Source organism: Aspergillus homomorphus, assembly GCF_003184865.1.
Source record: "Aspergillus homomorphus CBS 101889 unplaced genomic scaffold BO97scaffold_4, whole genome shotgun sequence".
Taxonomy (NCBI): domain Eukaryota; kingdom Fungi; phylum Ascomycota; class Eurotiomycetes; order Eurotiales; family Aspergillaceae; genus Aspergillus; species Aspergillus homomorphus.
Genome location: NW_020291890.1, coordinates 583,245 through 597,420, shown reverse-complemented (window position 1 = coordinate 597,420; position 14,176 = coordinate 583,245). Strand labels below are relative to the sequence as shown.

At 53.3% G+C, this 14,176-nt stretch overlaps 4 protein-coding genes across 4 annotated transcripts; 2 read left to right on the top strand and 2 right to left on the bottom strand.

Annotated features, from left to right (window-relative positions):
• Window positions 1-250: 250 nt before the first annotated feature.
• BO97DRAFT_431675 (Rab family GTPase) lies at window positions 251-1,173 on the top strand (the record flags this gene model as incomplete). The annotated part of the gene is made up of 5 exons (XM_025697499.1): window positions 251-320; window positions 403-422; window positions 482-508; window positions 569-760; window positions 826-1,173. 5 exons carry the CDS (start codon window positions 251-253, stop codon window positions 1,171-1,173), a joined length of 657 nt encoding a protein of 218 aa, XP_025555078.1.
• A 904-nt stretch (window positions 1,174-2,077) lies between these two features.
• On the top strand, window positions 2,078-10,154 carry BO97DRAFT_468065 (MICOS complex subunit MIC60). The gene is made up of 6 exons (XM_025699707.1): window positions 2,078-2,264; window positions 2,340-2,457; window positions 2,517-4,129; window positions 4,608-8,165; window positions 8,197-8,242; window positions 8,974-10,154. The coding sequence occupies exons 1-6, from the start codon at window positions 2,151-2,153 to the stop codon at window positions 9,951-9,953; spliced, it is 6,429 nt and encodes a 2,142-aa protein (XP_025555077.1). The 5' UTR covers window positions 2,078-2,150; the 3' UTR covers window positions 9,954-10,154.
• Window positions 10,155-11,937: 1,783 nt separating this feature from the next.
• On the bottom strand, window positions 11,938-12,619 carry BO97DRAFT_468064 (putative carbonate dehydratase; the record flags this gene model as incomplete). The annotated part of the gene is made up of 2 exons (XM_025699706.1): window positions 12,228-12,619; window positions 11,938-12,163 (listed from the first exon to the last, which is right to left on the bottom strand). The coding sequence occupies exons 1-2, from the start codon at window positions 12,551-12,553 to the stop codon at window positions 11,938-11,940; spliced, it is 552 nt and encodes a 183-aa protein (XP_025555076.1). The 5' UTR covers window positions 12,554-12,619.
• A 1,068-nt stretch (window positions 12,620-13,687) lies between these two features.
• Window positions 13,688-14,005, bottom strand: BO97DRAFT_324426 (RNase Ms,minor; the record flags this gene model as incomplete). The annotated part of the gene is made up of 1 exon (XM_025691300.1): window positions 13,688-14,005. A coding segment is annotated over one exon (318 nt), but the record flags the coding sequence as incomplete, so codon positions are not given.
• Between the last annotated feature and the right edge of the window lie 171 nt (window positions 14,006-14,176).

The window sequence follows — 14,176 nt, the reverse complement described above, 5'->3', positions numbered from 1 at the left end:
CTTAAGCCAGGTGTGGCTGAACTCCCTCCCCCCCTTCGTCATCTCAACCACCGCCGTCCACGGCAGGCCGCCATCAAACCTCCCCCAGCGTCCCGATCCCGCCTTTTCATTATCTTCGTTTCTTCCTGCTCTCTCAGCTTTTCGCTCCGAGTCGAGTCCTTTTTCCACACGTTCCCCGTCAACTACGATATCGTCTTCCTTTTTTCTTATTTCTTTTCTCTTCGAAATCGTCCACCAAACCTCGTTCACGATGGCTACCAGAGCCGCAGCAGGCGCCCGTCCCGGTGCCAGGTTCGCTCAGTTCAAGCTGGTGTTGCTGGGTTAGCTTTCCCCCCTGACTGCAGCCCCACTCAGATTTGACAGAATATGAGAACTGACTTACGCTCTGTTAATGTGAAACAGGAGAAAGTGCCGTTGGAAAGGTAAACATTCTTTTTTGTGCATTGTCCGGGTTGTCGCTGATGTGCTCATTGCTTGGCAGAGTTCGCTAGTCTTGAGATTTGTGAAGGTTAGTTTACAGCGAGATGGCTCCTACTCGGCGCCCAGGACCGCAGCTCAAACTGGATAGGATCAATTTGACGATTACCGCGAGTCGACCATTGGCGCTGCCTTTCTCACACAGACCATCTCCCTGGATGAAAGCACGACGGTCAAGTTCGAAATATGGGACACCGCCGGCCAGGAGAGATACAAGTCCTTAGCTCCCATGTATTATCGGAACGCCAACTGCGCTGTCGTTGTGTACGACATCACTCAAGCGGTACGGCCACTTGTCTTGTCCGATTATGATCGCCGGCAAATGCTAATATGGATGGAATCGAACAGTCGTCGCTGGACAAGGCCAAGTCATGGGTGAAGGAACTACAGCGGCAAGCAAACGAGAATATCGTTATCGCACTTGCAGGCAACAAACTCGATCTTGTAACAGAGAACCCCGACAAGCGCGCAATTCCGACCGCTGACGCCGAGGCTTATGCACGTGAAGCCGGCTTGCTGTTTTTCGAGACGTCGGCCAAGACGTCGTCCAACGTGCGAGAACTCTTCACCGCTATTGCCAAAAAGCTGCCTCTTGACCAGGCAGGCCCGCGAAACCTGCGAGCTGCTCCCCGTCCCGGTGTTGATTTGCGACCAGAAGCCCCTGGCACTCAGGGCGCGGGCGCCTGCAACTGCTAGAAGATTGTGATACCTGCCTTTCAGTTCCCGCATTTTGATGCTTCTGTTTATGGATGTTCTAGCTTTCTTTGGTATGACTTGTCTAGATGCGAAAGACGTGCTTCTTCTGCCCGAGCTTGAACTTGAATTGCTGTGCAAACCTTGACAAATTCAATCGGCAGCTGAGCATGGCCGCTTAATGTTCCTGGTGGAACGGCTACAGCGGCACCCTCGGCCGAATATCGAGCAGCTCGGTTCTGCAGTGAGCAAGAACCGGTCTCCCGTGATGGCCCCCAATCTGAGCAGCTTTCCGCATTTCTGTCGCCTCCTTCTTAAGGTCTCCGAACTCATCATTTGATGCCTACTAATTCCACCTGCGAAAGCAAATTTCGGTCATGTACGTGGTTACAATTGGCTCTGGCGAATTCGACCACCATGTTGCAGGAGATTGCTCAGGATATTCGCTGTTCCAATTTGCTCCCCTTTGTGTCTTCCTTTTGATGGCGTCTGTATTCTTTGTTATGGGTTGAGCTGTCGTTTCCCTTGCATTTTCCTTTTTTACCCTCAGACTCTCAGTATGCTATGCCTATATAATACTTCAATAATCTTCCTTGTTCCTGGGATGACGTATTTAATATTCGATCACGCACTTATGGCTTTTCCTCCACGTGTACGAAGGGGTTAGATAAGTATGGTTCGCATCCAATACATATAGGTTATAGGAACCGTTTTGTATTGGGACACTACCAATTAGTAGGAGACAGGGGCAGGGTTGGCAAACTTGCTAAATGATGATGTAGTGTCGTAGTGACTGCTTAGCCAAAAGAAGCGGGCGGTGCGAGGACCCGAGCTGACTGAGCCACTGTTTGGCGGTGCAGGATCGGAGCGGATCGTAAAAGCACCTATCCCAGTTCCGGTCCGCGTTTTCACTCTCGTCAACACCAACCCCTCAACTATTCCCGCTCCCAGCGCTTTCCTTCACAGTAGTGCGGCCCAGGATGCTGCGCTCTTCTGTTGCCACGGGACGCCAGGTGCTGCTGTCCTCCGCTCGCCAACGGACAGCCGCACAATGGCTGTCTAGAGCTGGAGCAAGCAGCCGGTTCTCGAATCAGGTACGGTGACGGCATCATCGCTTTGCGGACCATCCATGGCAGATTGGTCGCTAACATGGATTCGATGTTTTCTAGAGATTTTTCGCCGACGTTAAGCCTCCTACCACCGGTGCTCCTACCCCTGTTACCCCGTCCTCCGCGTCGCCTGTGCCTCCGGAGACCGTCCTTCCTAAGCCGGAGTATACCGAGCAGGGTACTGTTGCCATCGTCACCCCATTGCGCAGCAAGAGCCACATACTGACCCGGATGTAGGCTCTGAAGCTCCTCCTGTTGCGCCCACTCCCACTCCCAAGAAGGGTGGACGTTTCCGCCGATTCCTCCTCTACTTGCTCCTCACCTCGGGCTTCGCATATGGTGGTGGTATCTTCTTGGCTCTGAAGTTTGACAATTTTCACGACTTCTTCACCGAATTTATCCCTTATGGCGAAGAGAGTGTGCTGTATTTCGAAGAACGAGACTTCTATCGCCGGTTCCCCAACACCCTGAAGAGTCACGCTCGCTTCCCTACCCGTAGGGATGAGAGCAATCAGATCACAATCCCCAGCAAGAGCGGACTGACCTCGAAGATCACCGAGGTGGAGTCATCTGGAGCCGATGTCTCGCAGAAGGGCCCCCACATGAGCTCTGTTCAGAAGGACAAGAGCCATGAAGCGCAGGTCAAGCCTGAGGCTGCTAAGCCCCAGGAGAAGACCGCAGCAGTCGAGAAGGTGAAGGATGACAAGGCTGTTAAGGAGGAGGTGCCTAAGCCGGTTCAGAAGGAGGAACCCAGACAACCTGCCATCCCCGCAGTCGCCCCCCTTGAGTTTGCTAAGGTCAACGAGGGGGACGAGGAGATTGTCCAGGAATTGGTCAAGACTTTCAATGATATCATAACGGTCATCGGTGCCGACGACAGCGCCCCTAAGTTCTCCAAGCCCGTTGAGAAGGCCAAGGAAGAGCTCCAGAAGATCGGAGAGAAGATCATCGCCGTTCGGGAAGAGGCGCGCCGTGCTGCTCAGGAGGAGATCAACCAGGCCCACGCAACCTTCGACGAGTCTGCCCGTGAGCTCATCCGTCGCTTTGAGGAGTCCCGTGCGGCCGACGCTGCTCAGTACCGCGAAGAATTCGAGGCGGAGCGTGAGAAGCTGGCTTACGCTTACCAGGAGAAGATCCGCACGGAGTTGCAGAGGGCTCAAGAGGTGGCTGAACAGCGTCTCAAGAACGAGCTGGTCGAGCAAGCCATTGAGCTCAACCGCAAGTATCTCCATGAAGTGAAGGACCTGGTAGAGCGTGAGCGGGAAGGCCGCCTCAGCAAGCTTAATGAACTGACGGCAAACGTCAGCGAGTTGGAGCAGCTCACCACCGGCTGGAGAGAGGTCATCGATACCAACCTCAAGACCCAGCAGCTTCAGGTCGCCGTGGATGCTGTCCGCTCGGTCCTTGAGCGTTCTGCTGTCCCTCGCCCATTCGTGCGTGAGCTTGTTGCCGTGAAGGAGCTGGCCGCCGAAGACCCTGTCGTTGATGCGGCTATTGCCTCGATCAACCCTACCGCCTATCAGCGCGGAATCCCTTCCACATCCCAGGTCATCGAGCGCTTCCGTCGGGTAGCCGATGAGGTTCGTAAGGCAAGTCTCCTGCCCGAGGATGCGGGTATTGCCAGCCACGCTGCCAGCTTTGTTCTGAGCAAGGTTATGTTCAAGAAGGACGCAGTTGCTGGCAGCGATGATGTCGAGAGTGTTCTCTGCCGGACCGAGAGCCTTCTGGAAGAGGGCAATCTGGATGCCGCCGCCCGTGAGATGAATAGCCTCAAGGGATGGGCCAAGATCCTGAGCAAGGACTGGCTGGGTGAAGTGCGCAGAGTGTTGGAAGTGAAGCAAGCCCTGGAGGTAAGTCTAACCCATCTTTCCCGCTCGTTTTCATATTTTTTGGGTTCAGGCTAACGCAATGGTTCTGTATAGGTGATTGAGACTGAAGCGCGTCTACAGTGCCTGAGGGTCGAGTAAACCAATACCCTCGGCGTTTATTTAGTTTTCTTGTACTTCATGCCTCCTACTACAGGAATTGTACCTCTAGTTGTCCACTTGCGTTTTTAGAGTCAATGCTAGATGTTTCCTTTGTATGCCGAACGGTGAGCCTGTAGACAGCATTCCGACGTCACATGTCGGTGTTATCTTCGGCCGGCAATGAGAGTGCTTGCCGTGTTTGTCGTGTTTGCAGCTCCATGTGCTCCGCCGCATGATGCAGTCGGAGGAGTGCAAGTAAGTACGTACCACTTGTCTCGACAGCACAGACCGACGGACGTGCACTTGCTATGTTGCCCCTAGTTTATTGACTGTGCTCTACAGTGCCATGTCCGACATCTAGTACTTTACTTGGGCAAGCCCATGTCCACTTCACCCTGTGAGCCGAACCCCTTTTTACTCCGGCGGGACGGACCCCCATTTCGTTGCCCTGGTTCTAATGTCGCCCAAGACCAATGAACCGCCCACCGCATCCTATCCAACCCCTAGCGCGAATGACACACCGTCAGATTCTCGCCAACCTCGAATCGATCCCCATGACGCATCCGTTCGACTGACAGAGTTGCAGATGAATGAGGGACGCGCGAGTGGCGAGCTGGAGGGTAGCACGCTAGGCAGTAGCTCTCGAGATGGCGATAAGGGAAGTCGAGTCCAACGGCGAACACAAAGCTCCGGTGGATTTTTCGTTGATTCATCATTTCTACCGGGCTCGAGAAGTCTGAAGAACACCCATCAACTCCTCCGCCGCTCGGGTTCTGATCGGAGGCAGAAGCGCGAAGCTCCCGAGCCGGGTCTTGAGGCGTACAAGAAACGATCGCGTTTTCCGTGGAGTCGTCAAAAGGAGGAGAAACCTGACTCGGTCGAGGCTACAACAACTGAGGAGGCCACCATTCCTTGGCAGGTGACAGAGGATGCGGCAGGCCAGGAGCAGGGAACGGAACCGCTTGAGAGCCAGGCTACTACGGGCCTAGACAAGGATTCTTTACAGATTGTGAACCTGGCATTGAATTTGAGCGAGTCGAGGGACAGGAACAGTCTAGGGCGCTCGGCTTCCAGTCACTTTCCAGGCAGTCGGAGGATAGTGTCAGCCAGCCAGCCCACTGCTTCATACCCTAACACTCAACCTATTGCTTCTGCGGGCGGCCTTCGCCACAGTAGCTCCCAACGTCATGATACTGTGCACGCATGGAGTGACCGCTACAATAAGCCTAGCGTTCCTGAAAGGGTGGACTTTCCGGCACATACCCCGTCTTCGGTGCTCAGTCTGCTCCCTCAGTCAGTCGACTCCGAAGCTTTGCCTTCTGGAGCTTCAGAGAGTACCCTGATTCGGGCTGAGAAGGCCCGGCGTCACTTTGAGCTATTTTCCGAGTACCTAAGACTTCTTTCTTCGCTTCCTCCTCTCGAGCATCTCGATCCGTCCGCTGCAGATTCCGTGTCTGCCGCGAGTAACAGCGAGCCTTCCTCCCGAACATACAACCCTCTCCAGTGTATACGTAACCGCAAAGTGAGATTTCGTGAGCGGTGCATTATTGATGCTGAAGCAGAGGGATGGTACGACACCGATAGGGTGCATGAATGGGTGGACTCTGTGGAGTCGCTCTACAGTCATCGCAACCACAGCCCCGTGGAACGTCTGCAACTTCCGTCTTTTCAAAAGTCGAGGAAACATGTGCCTCAGGAACCTCAAATTGATGTTGATCATCTTGCAGCTTCTCCACCCTCCAGCCTGAGACGTGCTAGTCGTACCAGCAGCGTGAAAGCGCGCAGGCCGCGATCAGACTGGGTGATTGACCCGGCAGAATTGCTTGCCGATGCTGCATGGGTTGAGGACGACCACAACAAGAGCAAGTTGGTCGATAAGGACGGAAACTACCTCTATCCAGACTCAAATATGTTGATAGATGTCGGTATGCACGACGCCGGTCTCAGTTTAGAGGAAAAGCTGCAGCGCCACCGAGAATCTATGGAATCGGAACGGTACACTTCCCGTGCATCTTTATCCGACGCTCATCCGAGTGTGACAAGCGGCGCGCGTGGGAGACAACGGCACAGATTTCGAAGTTCTGGTCGAAGCACGCATGATAGTGAGGTTTCGGTCAGAGAATTCGAGCCAGGAAGCCGCAAACTTGGCTTGTTCAGTAGCTCTGCGAGCACTTCCAGCGCAGATGATCGCCTATACCGGTACACACATGCTGACAGAGCAATCTCTCCTGGAAAATACCATATGCCCACGCTTGATGCATCTATCACTAGGGGCTCTGGGGCATATTCTGAGGACGACAGCCTCAAGGGAATCAAGTATAACACCTACGGTTCCTTTCCGCGCAACAAACCCGGTCATGTTTCAGCCAAGGCTAGGTCAGAAGGAAAGCGGAGTTCTATGTCGTCCGTGCCGAGTATCGATGATCGTTACGGTCCTTTAACGAACATGGCAACTGCCGAGAGCAGGTCTCCCGACATTCATTCCCAGTTGGGTGTGTTTCCCAGCATTGCAAGCAACTTGTCTCCTCCATCAAGCCGGTCTCCCTCGCCCTCCAAAGGTCGCTTCTCCCGGGCCCGTGGCTCACGGCACGAGCGCAGCAAGAGTAATATTCGCTCCAAGGACAATGCCGACGAGAATATGGAAGACGCGGACGCTGTACGTCAAGATAGCTTGTCCGAGGCAACTGGCCGCATTGGATCGGAGCCGAATCCGCTTACCTACCAGATCTCATCGTCGTCGTACCAGGATGAGATTAATAGACTGCAATTTCCGATGCGGAAGGATACAACCCAGACAGAATCAAGGTTACGAGGTATCCTGAAGGGACCTGGAAAGATAGCTGAAAAAGTGGGCAATGAGATGTCGAAAGTGGGAGATCGCATCAAGAAAAAAGACTCTTTGGCACATGCCCGAAAGCCTTCGCTGTATAGTCTCAGCAGTTCTGACTTCGACATGCCAGATGAGGCTGAGGAGATGAAAAGCGACAAATTGTCGGGCGCTAAGTCTCTTTTACGTCGGCTGCCTACCTTTGCAGATGATTCGAATCGGGCTCTGCGCAAAAACTTGGATAAAGTCGGCACAAGCAACGATGCATTGCTGTCGCCGTCCTTAATGTCACCTGCTGGACAGGAGCAATTCACTCAGCATCCAAGCTCTGAATCTACTAATGTACCTGGCCAGGCTGCCGAAGCCAACATCCACCGCGATCAGGACACCTCTCAGAGGGACGTTGGGAGTTTCCCGACTGACCTTGCAAGTAGGCCAGATGTTCACGCGCCAATTACACGCTTCGAAAAGCTGAGATTCGGACCCGAAATACATACATTCCAGGAGCAAATCAACAAAGGCAGGATCCGGGATCAATCTGTGCCTTTCAGCCTCACCCGACCCCCTGTCACGGGTCTCGCGCAAGCCGGAGTAGAAGCCACCCCAGCGTCCTCACACAGACGCCCTGCGCTGGACGCCCAGTCTAGTAGTTGGAGCATCTCCAACCGCAGTATCTCCACTTCGCTGGTTAGCGGTATACCTGGGAAGCGGGAGGTTGAACGAACCCGAGCACTTCTCCTTTCTTCAGGAATCAAGGCTCGGGAAATCACCCGTCGGGCCGACACTGTGCGCGAACCACCCCCTGAATTCCTCCTACGCTCGTATGACGATGGTCCCGTACCCGTGCCACGGGTTACACGGCTGTGCGAGTATGATGCGGCGGCGCAGGGACTGCTCCGAAGGTTCGAAGAAACCAACCGGGCCTTCCAGCAAGCCATGGGCAACTTTTCGGGCTCGGTGTCATCGCCGCTCACTTCTCAGCTGAGCAGACTTGAGAAGGTGGTCAATGAGAGCATCAGCCCGCGTGTGCAAGCCGCAACTCAGGATGCCGAGGATCTGAGCATCCAGCTTAACACCACAAGCACCCTTGCGGTGAAGCAACTGAGCGATACCCTTGACAAAGGTATCCGTAGGCGTCATCGCCGGCTGCGCTGGGTCCGGCGCACAGGGTTCGTCATGCTGGAATGGGCGCTCGTGGGCATGTTGTGGTGGGTGTGGCTCATCGTCATGGCCTTCAAGGTGCTACGGGGCCTTTTTCGAGGATTCCTTTCAGGCGTTCGATGGGTTCTGTGGCTCTAGTTGCAGACGTGGTGGGCTCTGCTTAGGCTAGATATGCTTCTTCTCTTTTTATTCTCTTTTTCCCTTTCACTTCTTTTGTATCATAGATTTTTAATCCCGGGCTCAATTCGAGATACTAGATGATAATGATTTATTGAGATCCCCTCGTCCACACATGCTATGATGCGAACCTGGAATGGGTTGTTTGATTCTCTACCATTTCACGCTGCTGACATGTTGTGCAGAGGAGCCATCGACCAGGTCAAGATGAAGCTCACGAAAGCGAATGCGAAAAATGGAATGAGTAGGACGTTCATTCGCATTGTGAACACCACTCTTTCACCACAAATGGACACTTCCGCAACAATAGCTTTGTTCATTCGGGACCCTTGTTGTCGCAGATAACATCGAGGCAATCGTCAACAAGTCTTTGGTCCCACACATCCAGACGACGTCTCATCTCTGATCCGGTGTCAACAATAGGGTATATATATACTTTGGCTGGTCCCTCCCGTGTGCCTTCCTTGATCATCATTTTAAAACTACTGAAACTATAAATGACCTTTGGCACACATACGATTTCGCAGTCGCTATACACCAGATTGAACCTAACACTACACAGATATACCCCCAGCAAAACAACAACAGCGTTTACACGATATGCCTCTGATGAAAGGTTTGTTACACGGCCGGACAATCTCCGACGCTGAAGCACAGCAGGAAGGGAGCCTCCGACGCTCCAACGCGGTCAAACACCACAAGCCCGGCGAAGAAGTCCCGCTGACGCCACCGAACCCGAAGCGGCAAGCAGTCTACTACCCTCCCGATCAACCCCAGAAGCTTCCCACCCGCGAAACCAGTGTGAACACCGGCCCGGGCGTCAGCACGCCCAAGGCGATGAAACCGAGGGTGCGGACGACCACCCTCAGTTCGGAGGGGAGTCACGTCTCCGGAACGGTGAAGGCTCAGCAGCAGCAGCAGCACCAGCGACGCAAGCAGGAGGAGATGGACGACCATCAGTGGCGGTTACAGCAGTGGGTGGATGAGCAGCAGCAGCGCGCAGCGCTGGCACGCTCGTTGACCCTGACGCGGAAGCCCGTGCCACAGCCACAAACGCTGCCGCTGAAGCCGGCGTTGAAACTGCACCCTCAGCTGCAACCACAGCAACCGCAGCAGCAACAGCAACAGCAACAGCAACAGCAACAGCAACAGCAACAGCAACAGCAACAGCAACAGCAACAGCAACAGCAACAGCAACAGCAACAGCAACAGCAACAGCAACAGCAACAGCAACAGCAACAGCTGCCGCCGCATCAGCCTGCCGTGTACCACCCGGCCTCCCCTTCCGATCTCCGTCGGCCGTTCTTCAAGAACGACGCGGAGGTCGCTACATGTGTGAAGGGCACTTTCTATGAAAACCGCCGCACGCACAGGCCGGATACTATCCTGAGTAGGTCAATCCAATCGGTGCCCGCGCAGAAGAAGGTGCAGTTTGTTGCGCATACCTCGCGCCCCGTGTCCCGGGTCGCCTCGCCTGTCGACGAGGTCTCCGATATGAGATACGCCGCTCGGAAGCCGCCGCGCATGCATGTTCCCCGGTAGATTTAGGGTGTCGGTAAGTTCAGGCTGCTGGGAGCTGCGCTGGCTGGTTTTCGTGGCTTCGAGACGGCAGGCGGGTGTTGGCTGGCTTCTGTGCATTGAGGGAGTTCGGTCCCTGCTTTTAGCAGTGGTACTCGGTGGGTTGGCGTCGGCTGGCTGGAAGGGTTAGCATTACTAGGTTTGTGGGAGCGTGGGGTTCATGGCTATGATCGGCAGGGTATTTTTTTTTTCAATATCATTTTTCATGAAAAAGCTAGTGTCGGTTTCTCAACATGAATGCTTCCATTGTAGAATGCGCTCTGCAGTAACGAATATATGTTGTCACGGTACGGATCTAGATTCCGAGGAAGCGCGTCTGTCTATTCCTCATTCACTGGGGGCAGTAGCGCTCTCGAGTTACAGCAAGAAGTAGTCAAACAAAAAGAACAAAAGGATGCACTCTATTCATTCCAATCATCCATTCACCTGCTTTCAACAATAAGATCAACAATAAGATCAATCAGCAATGAGGGTGACAAAGGCAGCCAACCCATCACGTGAGCAAAGCAAGCCGAGCCCACGCGTCATTCCTCACCGCCCACATAAGCTCAGGGACGACTGACAGAATCCGGTGGGCGGTCAGAGCGGGATTGCCCAATTGGAAGACTCAGAAATAAGACTCACTACACGCATCCACACTGGCAGTCTTCACTCAGCACCTACAGTTCACAAGCGTACTCTAGGTGGGCCAAGAAGCTCTACATATACTGCTGCAATCGCACTGTCACTGAGACGCCGCTGCTCAAGCCTGCCCGAGACTCCGTTTCAGATAAGGTTCAGAAAACTATCTCGCAGCAGAGGATGAAGCGCGGGAATGATTGAAAGCGCCACTCGAGTGTGCGCCGTGCGGGAGGAAGTCCGGGTCCAGAGCGGGCGCCGATCAGGAACCTGTCCATTTTTCCCAATTTGTCAGGCGAGCGATTTTTTGTTACCCGCATGCATGACGCAACCGCGCCAATGTGGCTGGGCAAGAAATCTCTCAATGACTCCAACTTTTGGAATTAGGCGGTCAATCCAATCCATTCCAATCCAATCCTATCCTGTGGATATATTGTCAAGGGAGAGCAGAGAGGCATTTTTATGCGACTAGCTTTTTAGATTCATGAAGGGGGTCATGAGGGATATATTCCTGACTGGCTGGCTGGCTGGCTGGCTGGCTGGGTTTGGGAGATCTCGATCCGAGGTCCGTGGAAATGAACGGACTCAATGGAGAAGTCGGACTGGATTCACTGGAATGAGAGTAGTTCAGCTGCAGTGACACAGTGGCAGTGAGAGTAGTATTATTGAGTGAGGGGAGACTGCAGGACACACACCACGTCAACTATCATGCCTTGAGTTTCTGCAAGATGCAACGGCGGGTCGTGGGTCTGGGGGGGGTTTCGAGGAATCGAGGATTCGAGCCCTCTTTTTTGTTTCTTGATTTTATTTTGAAAATAGGTAAAGTCGTAACCGTACTGTGTGGAGGGGCAAAGATAGTCTTCGAGTACTTCAGTCATAGGGAGAAAGTGGAAGAAGTCAAGGAGAACGAGGAGAGGCTGCAAGTCGCGCAGTCAGTCACAATACCGTCACAGCTTCCCCTCTCTTACCTCTCCCTCCCCCACTCAAGTCACCCACCGCTTTCCGTCCCTTCTTTTACCTTCGCTGTATTGTTCCTATTCCACTTCCGCTTTCACTTCCACTTCCATCCACACCTCCCCCCATTCCATTGTGGTGAGTTCCTTCCCCCCCAGAAATGAGGCCAGGAAACCCCGCGCGGTTCCCGTCGCTGTGACTGCTGTCCTACGTCCGTCCATTGAAGCCATCAATGCAGCCCCTTATCTTATCTTATCGTATCCACCATCCACAAAACCACCTGAAGGGTATCATCTATGTATTAGCATGTAGGTAGTGCCGGTCTATACAGTCTATACCTGCTTTTCTTCGTTCCTCCTGGTCTCCTGGGTATCAATCAACAGCTAGCCTCTCGAATCTGGTATCCTGTCTTCGATGCTCGGTCGTAAACCATTCCGAAGACCTTAATCTCCCCGTCGTGCGCTGGATCGATGGCGGGATGCGCTCGACTCAAAGACTGCATCTGCCCCAGAATATTCAATTCCACCATGGCTCGATCGCGCGCTGGGCCCGTTGTTCGGTCGAGCGTGTGATTGTGCGTGCAACGAATCTCGTCCAGATTCCTGTAAATGCGCGTCAGTATAGCTCCACCCACTAAGATAACAGAAAGAGAAGATGGTACTGTACCGGCTCCACGGCTCAGGAAGACCTGGATTGGGGGTCCCTTGGACAATGTGACAGCCGTAATGCCCACACACGACAATATCCCGGATCTTGAGTTGATCCAATGCATAGCCTAACGTGGTTTTGCAGGAGAGATCGTCCACCACCATGTTGCCCAGGTTCCGATATTCTAGAACCTGATCCGACTGGAGACCCAGGGTCTCTAGCTCGTCGTAATCACTGTCGGAGCAGCCGATCCACAGCACCTGTTTGCCGGACGATTGTCCCCAGGGCACCGAGCCGGATTGCACCTGGCAAATCTCGTAGCGGGTGCCGGGTTGGCTTTTCATGGTGTGATGTGGTGCTGCGCGGTAGCTCAATCGTTGAGTCTTGAGAAATCGGGTGAGAACGGTGGGACGAGAGCGGAACATGAGTGACAGTAATGTAGACAGTGGTTAAGCAGAGGATTAGGTCGTTACGAAATATTATAGTGCAGCAGAAGGATGATGAAATGGAGGAAGTTGCCCCAGTACAATCGGGCAACGATGCGAAACATGTCAACGGATGAGTATACCTACGTGATTTCGGCCGAACCGGCAATATCTCGGAACCCTCAAATCCCGGCCGTTAGAAGAAAAATTAAACCTTAAACTTTGCTGCAATTTCCGATTTTACCGGCCGAACTGTTGCCCCCATTGCTTTGCCACGCCACTCACAGGTTGCCCAATGTCATACCCCTGGACCACCTCTCATTTCGTCACCCCATCCTTCCACCTCGGGAACGGAGAGAACACCGAGGAAGGTGGGGCTGATAGATAAATCAGGAATGCAGGGGCCGAGAGTTCGGCCGGGAGTGGATCAATAAAGATGATTAATATGATATAAGCGTTCTAGGGGAGTCGAGAACAGCATGAGCTCCAGCATGAGCTTCGGAATGAAGGTTCGATGCTATATGGGTGGAAATTAGCCCAGGTAGGCACACGTCGATGAAGCTGAATGTTTGTTAAGGACGAAGCGAGGAAACCATTTTGTGAGAGGTGGAATAGAGACACGGTGATTGTCGTAAAATGCAGCGTTGCTATGTGCTCTCTGCCTAATCGTGGAATTATAGTAGCAAAGCTCATGGCAATCTCATCAGGACTGGATCGATGAAGGTACAGGCAAGTAGCCTGTCAGGCCTCGACGAAAGCACTTAATGCAGGTTGTTGAATAATCCTGCCATACAGGGAGGAAGAGTGAATAGGTTATGATCCCAAGTAATATGAAACGAGGAGTTTGGGGGATTGTTTATCCTTCTAGCTCCTTTCTCAAACTGCCCTAAAGCGTACCTCCACCCTGCTACCAAATACAATATCTTTGCCCGTGGCAGATCAACCCCGCTGGAAGCTAGTCGAAAATGCAGAAGACCAAGAGTAATGCCAATTATTGGGCGCTATGTGGCCCTAAGGCTTGGTCCGAGGTAATGCAAGCATTGCAATTCCCTTCTAAGTACATTCAACAAAGCCACTGCTGCTGCTAGCGCCGGTGTGGGTGATGAGACCAGCCAGCTTGTTGGCAGTAGTGAAAATGACCCGATCTGCCCCAGGAGACCCGCCATCATACACATCTCCATCACTCAGGATCGGAAACTCGTAGGAGGTGCCGGACACGCTGAAGTCAAATCCTTCGGAGTCGTGGTAGACATGTGGGTAGTTGTTCACAGTTTCTCCAGACCTGTAGAGAGAGTAACCCTCGGCCTGCGCAGCGCTCACTGCACTGGCGGAATAGCAATGAGTGCTACAGCTATAGACGCAGCTGGCACGCTCGACATTGCACGTGGTTAAGTACGTGCCTGCTCCCTCATATTGTACTGCTTTGCCGGTTTGTATACTAGCTGTAGCAGTCCCAGTCCGGTGATGACACTGACATCTGAAAGGGGACAATTGGCCGACAGCTTCGGCGGGGAGTAAGAGAATTACATACATACAACGATC

Bases quoted from the DNA above. Each gene is read 5' to 3' on its own strand.
- BO97DRAFT_468065 (XM_025699707.1), top strand. From the start codon at position 2,151: ATGCTGCGCTCTTCTGTTGCCACGGGACGCCAGGTGCTGCTGTCCTCC. The intron at 4,130-4,607 runs GTAAGTCTAACC...TCCGACATCTAG, and splicing joins AAGTGAAGCAAGCCCTGGAG to TACTTTACTTGGGCAAGCCC. The intron at 8,166-8,196 runs GTGAAGCAACTG...CCCTTGACAAAG, and splicing joins ACACCACAAGCACCCTTGCG to GTATCCGTAGGCGTCATCGC.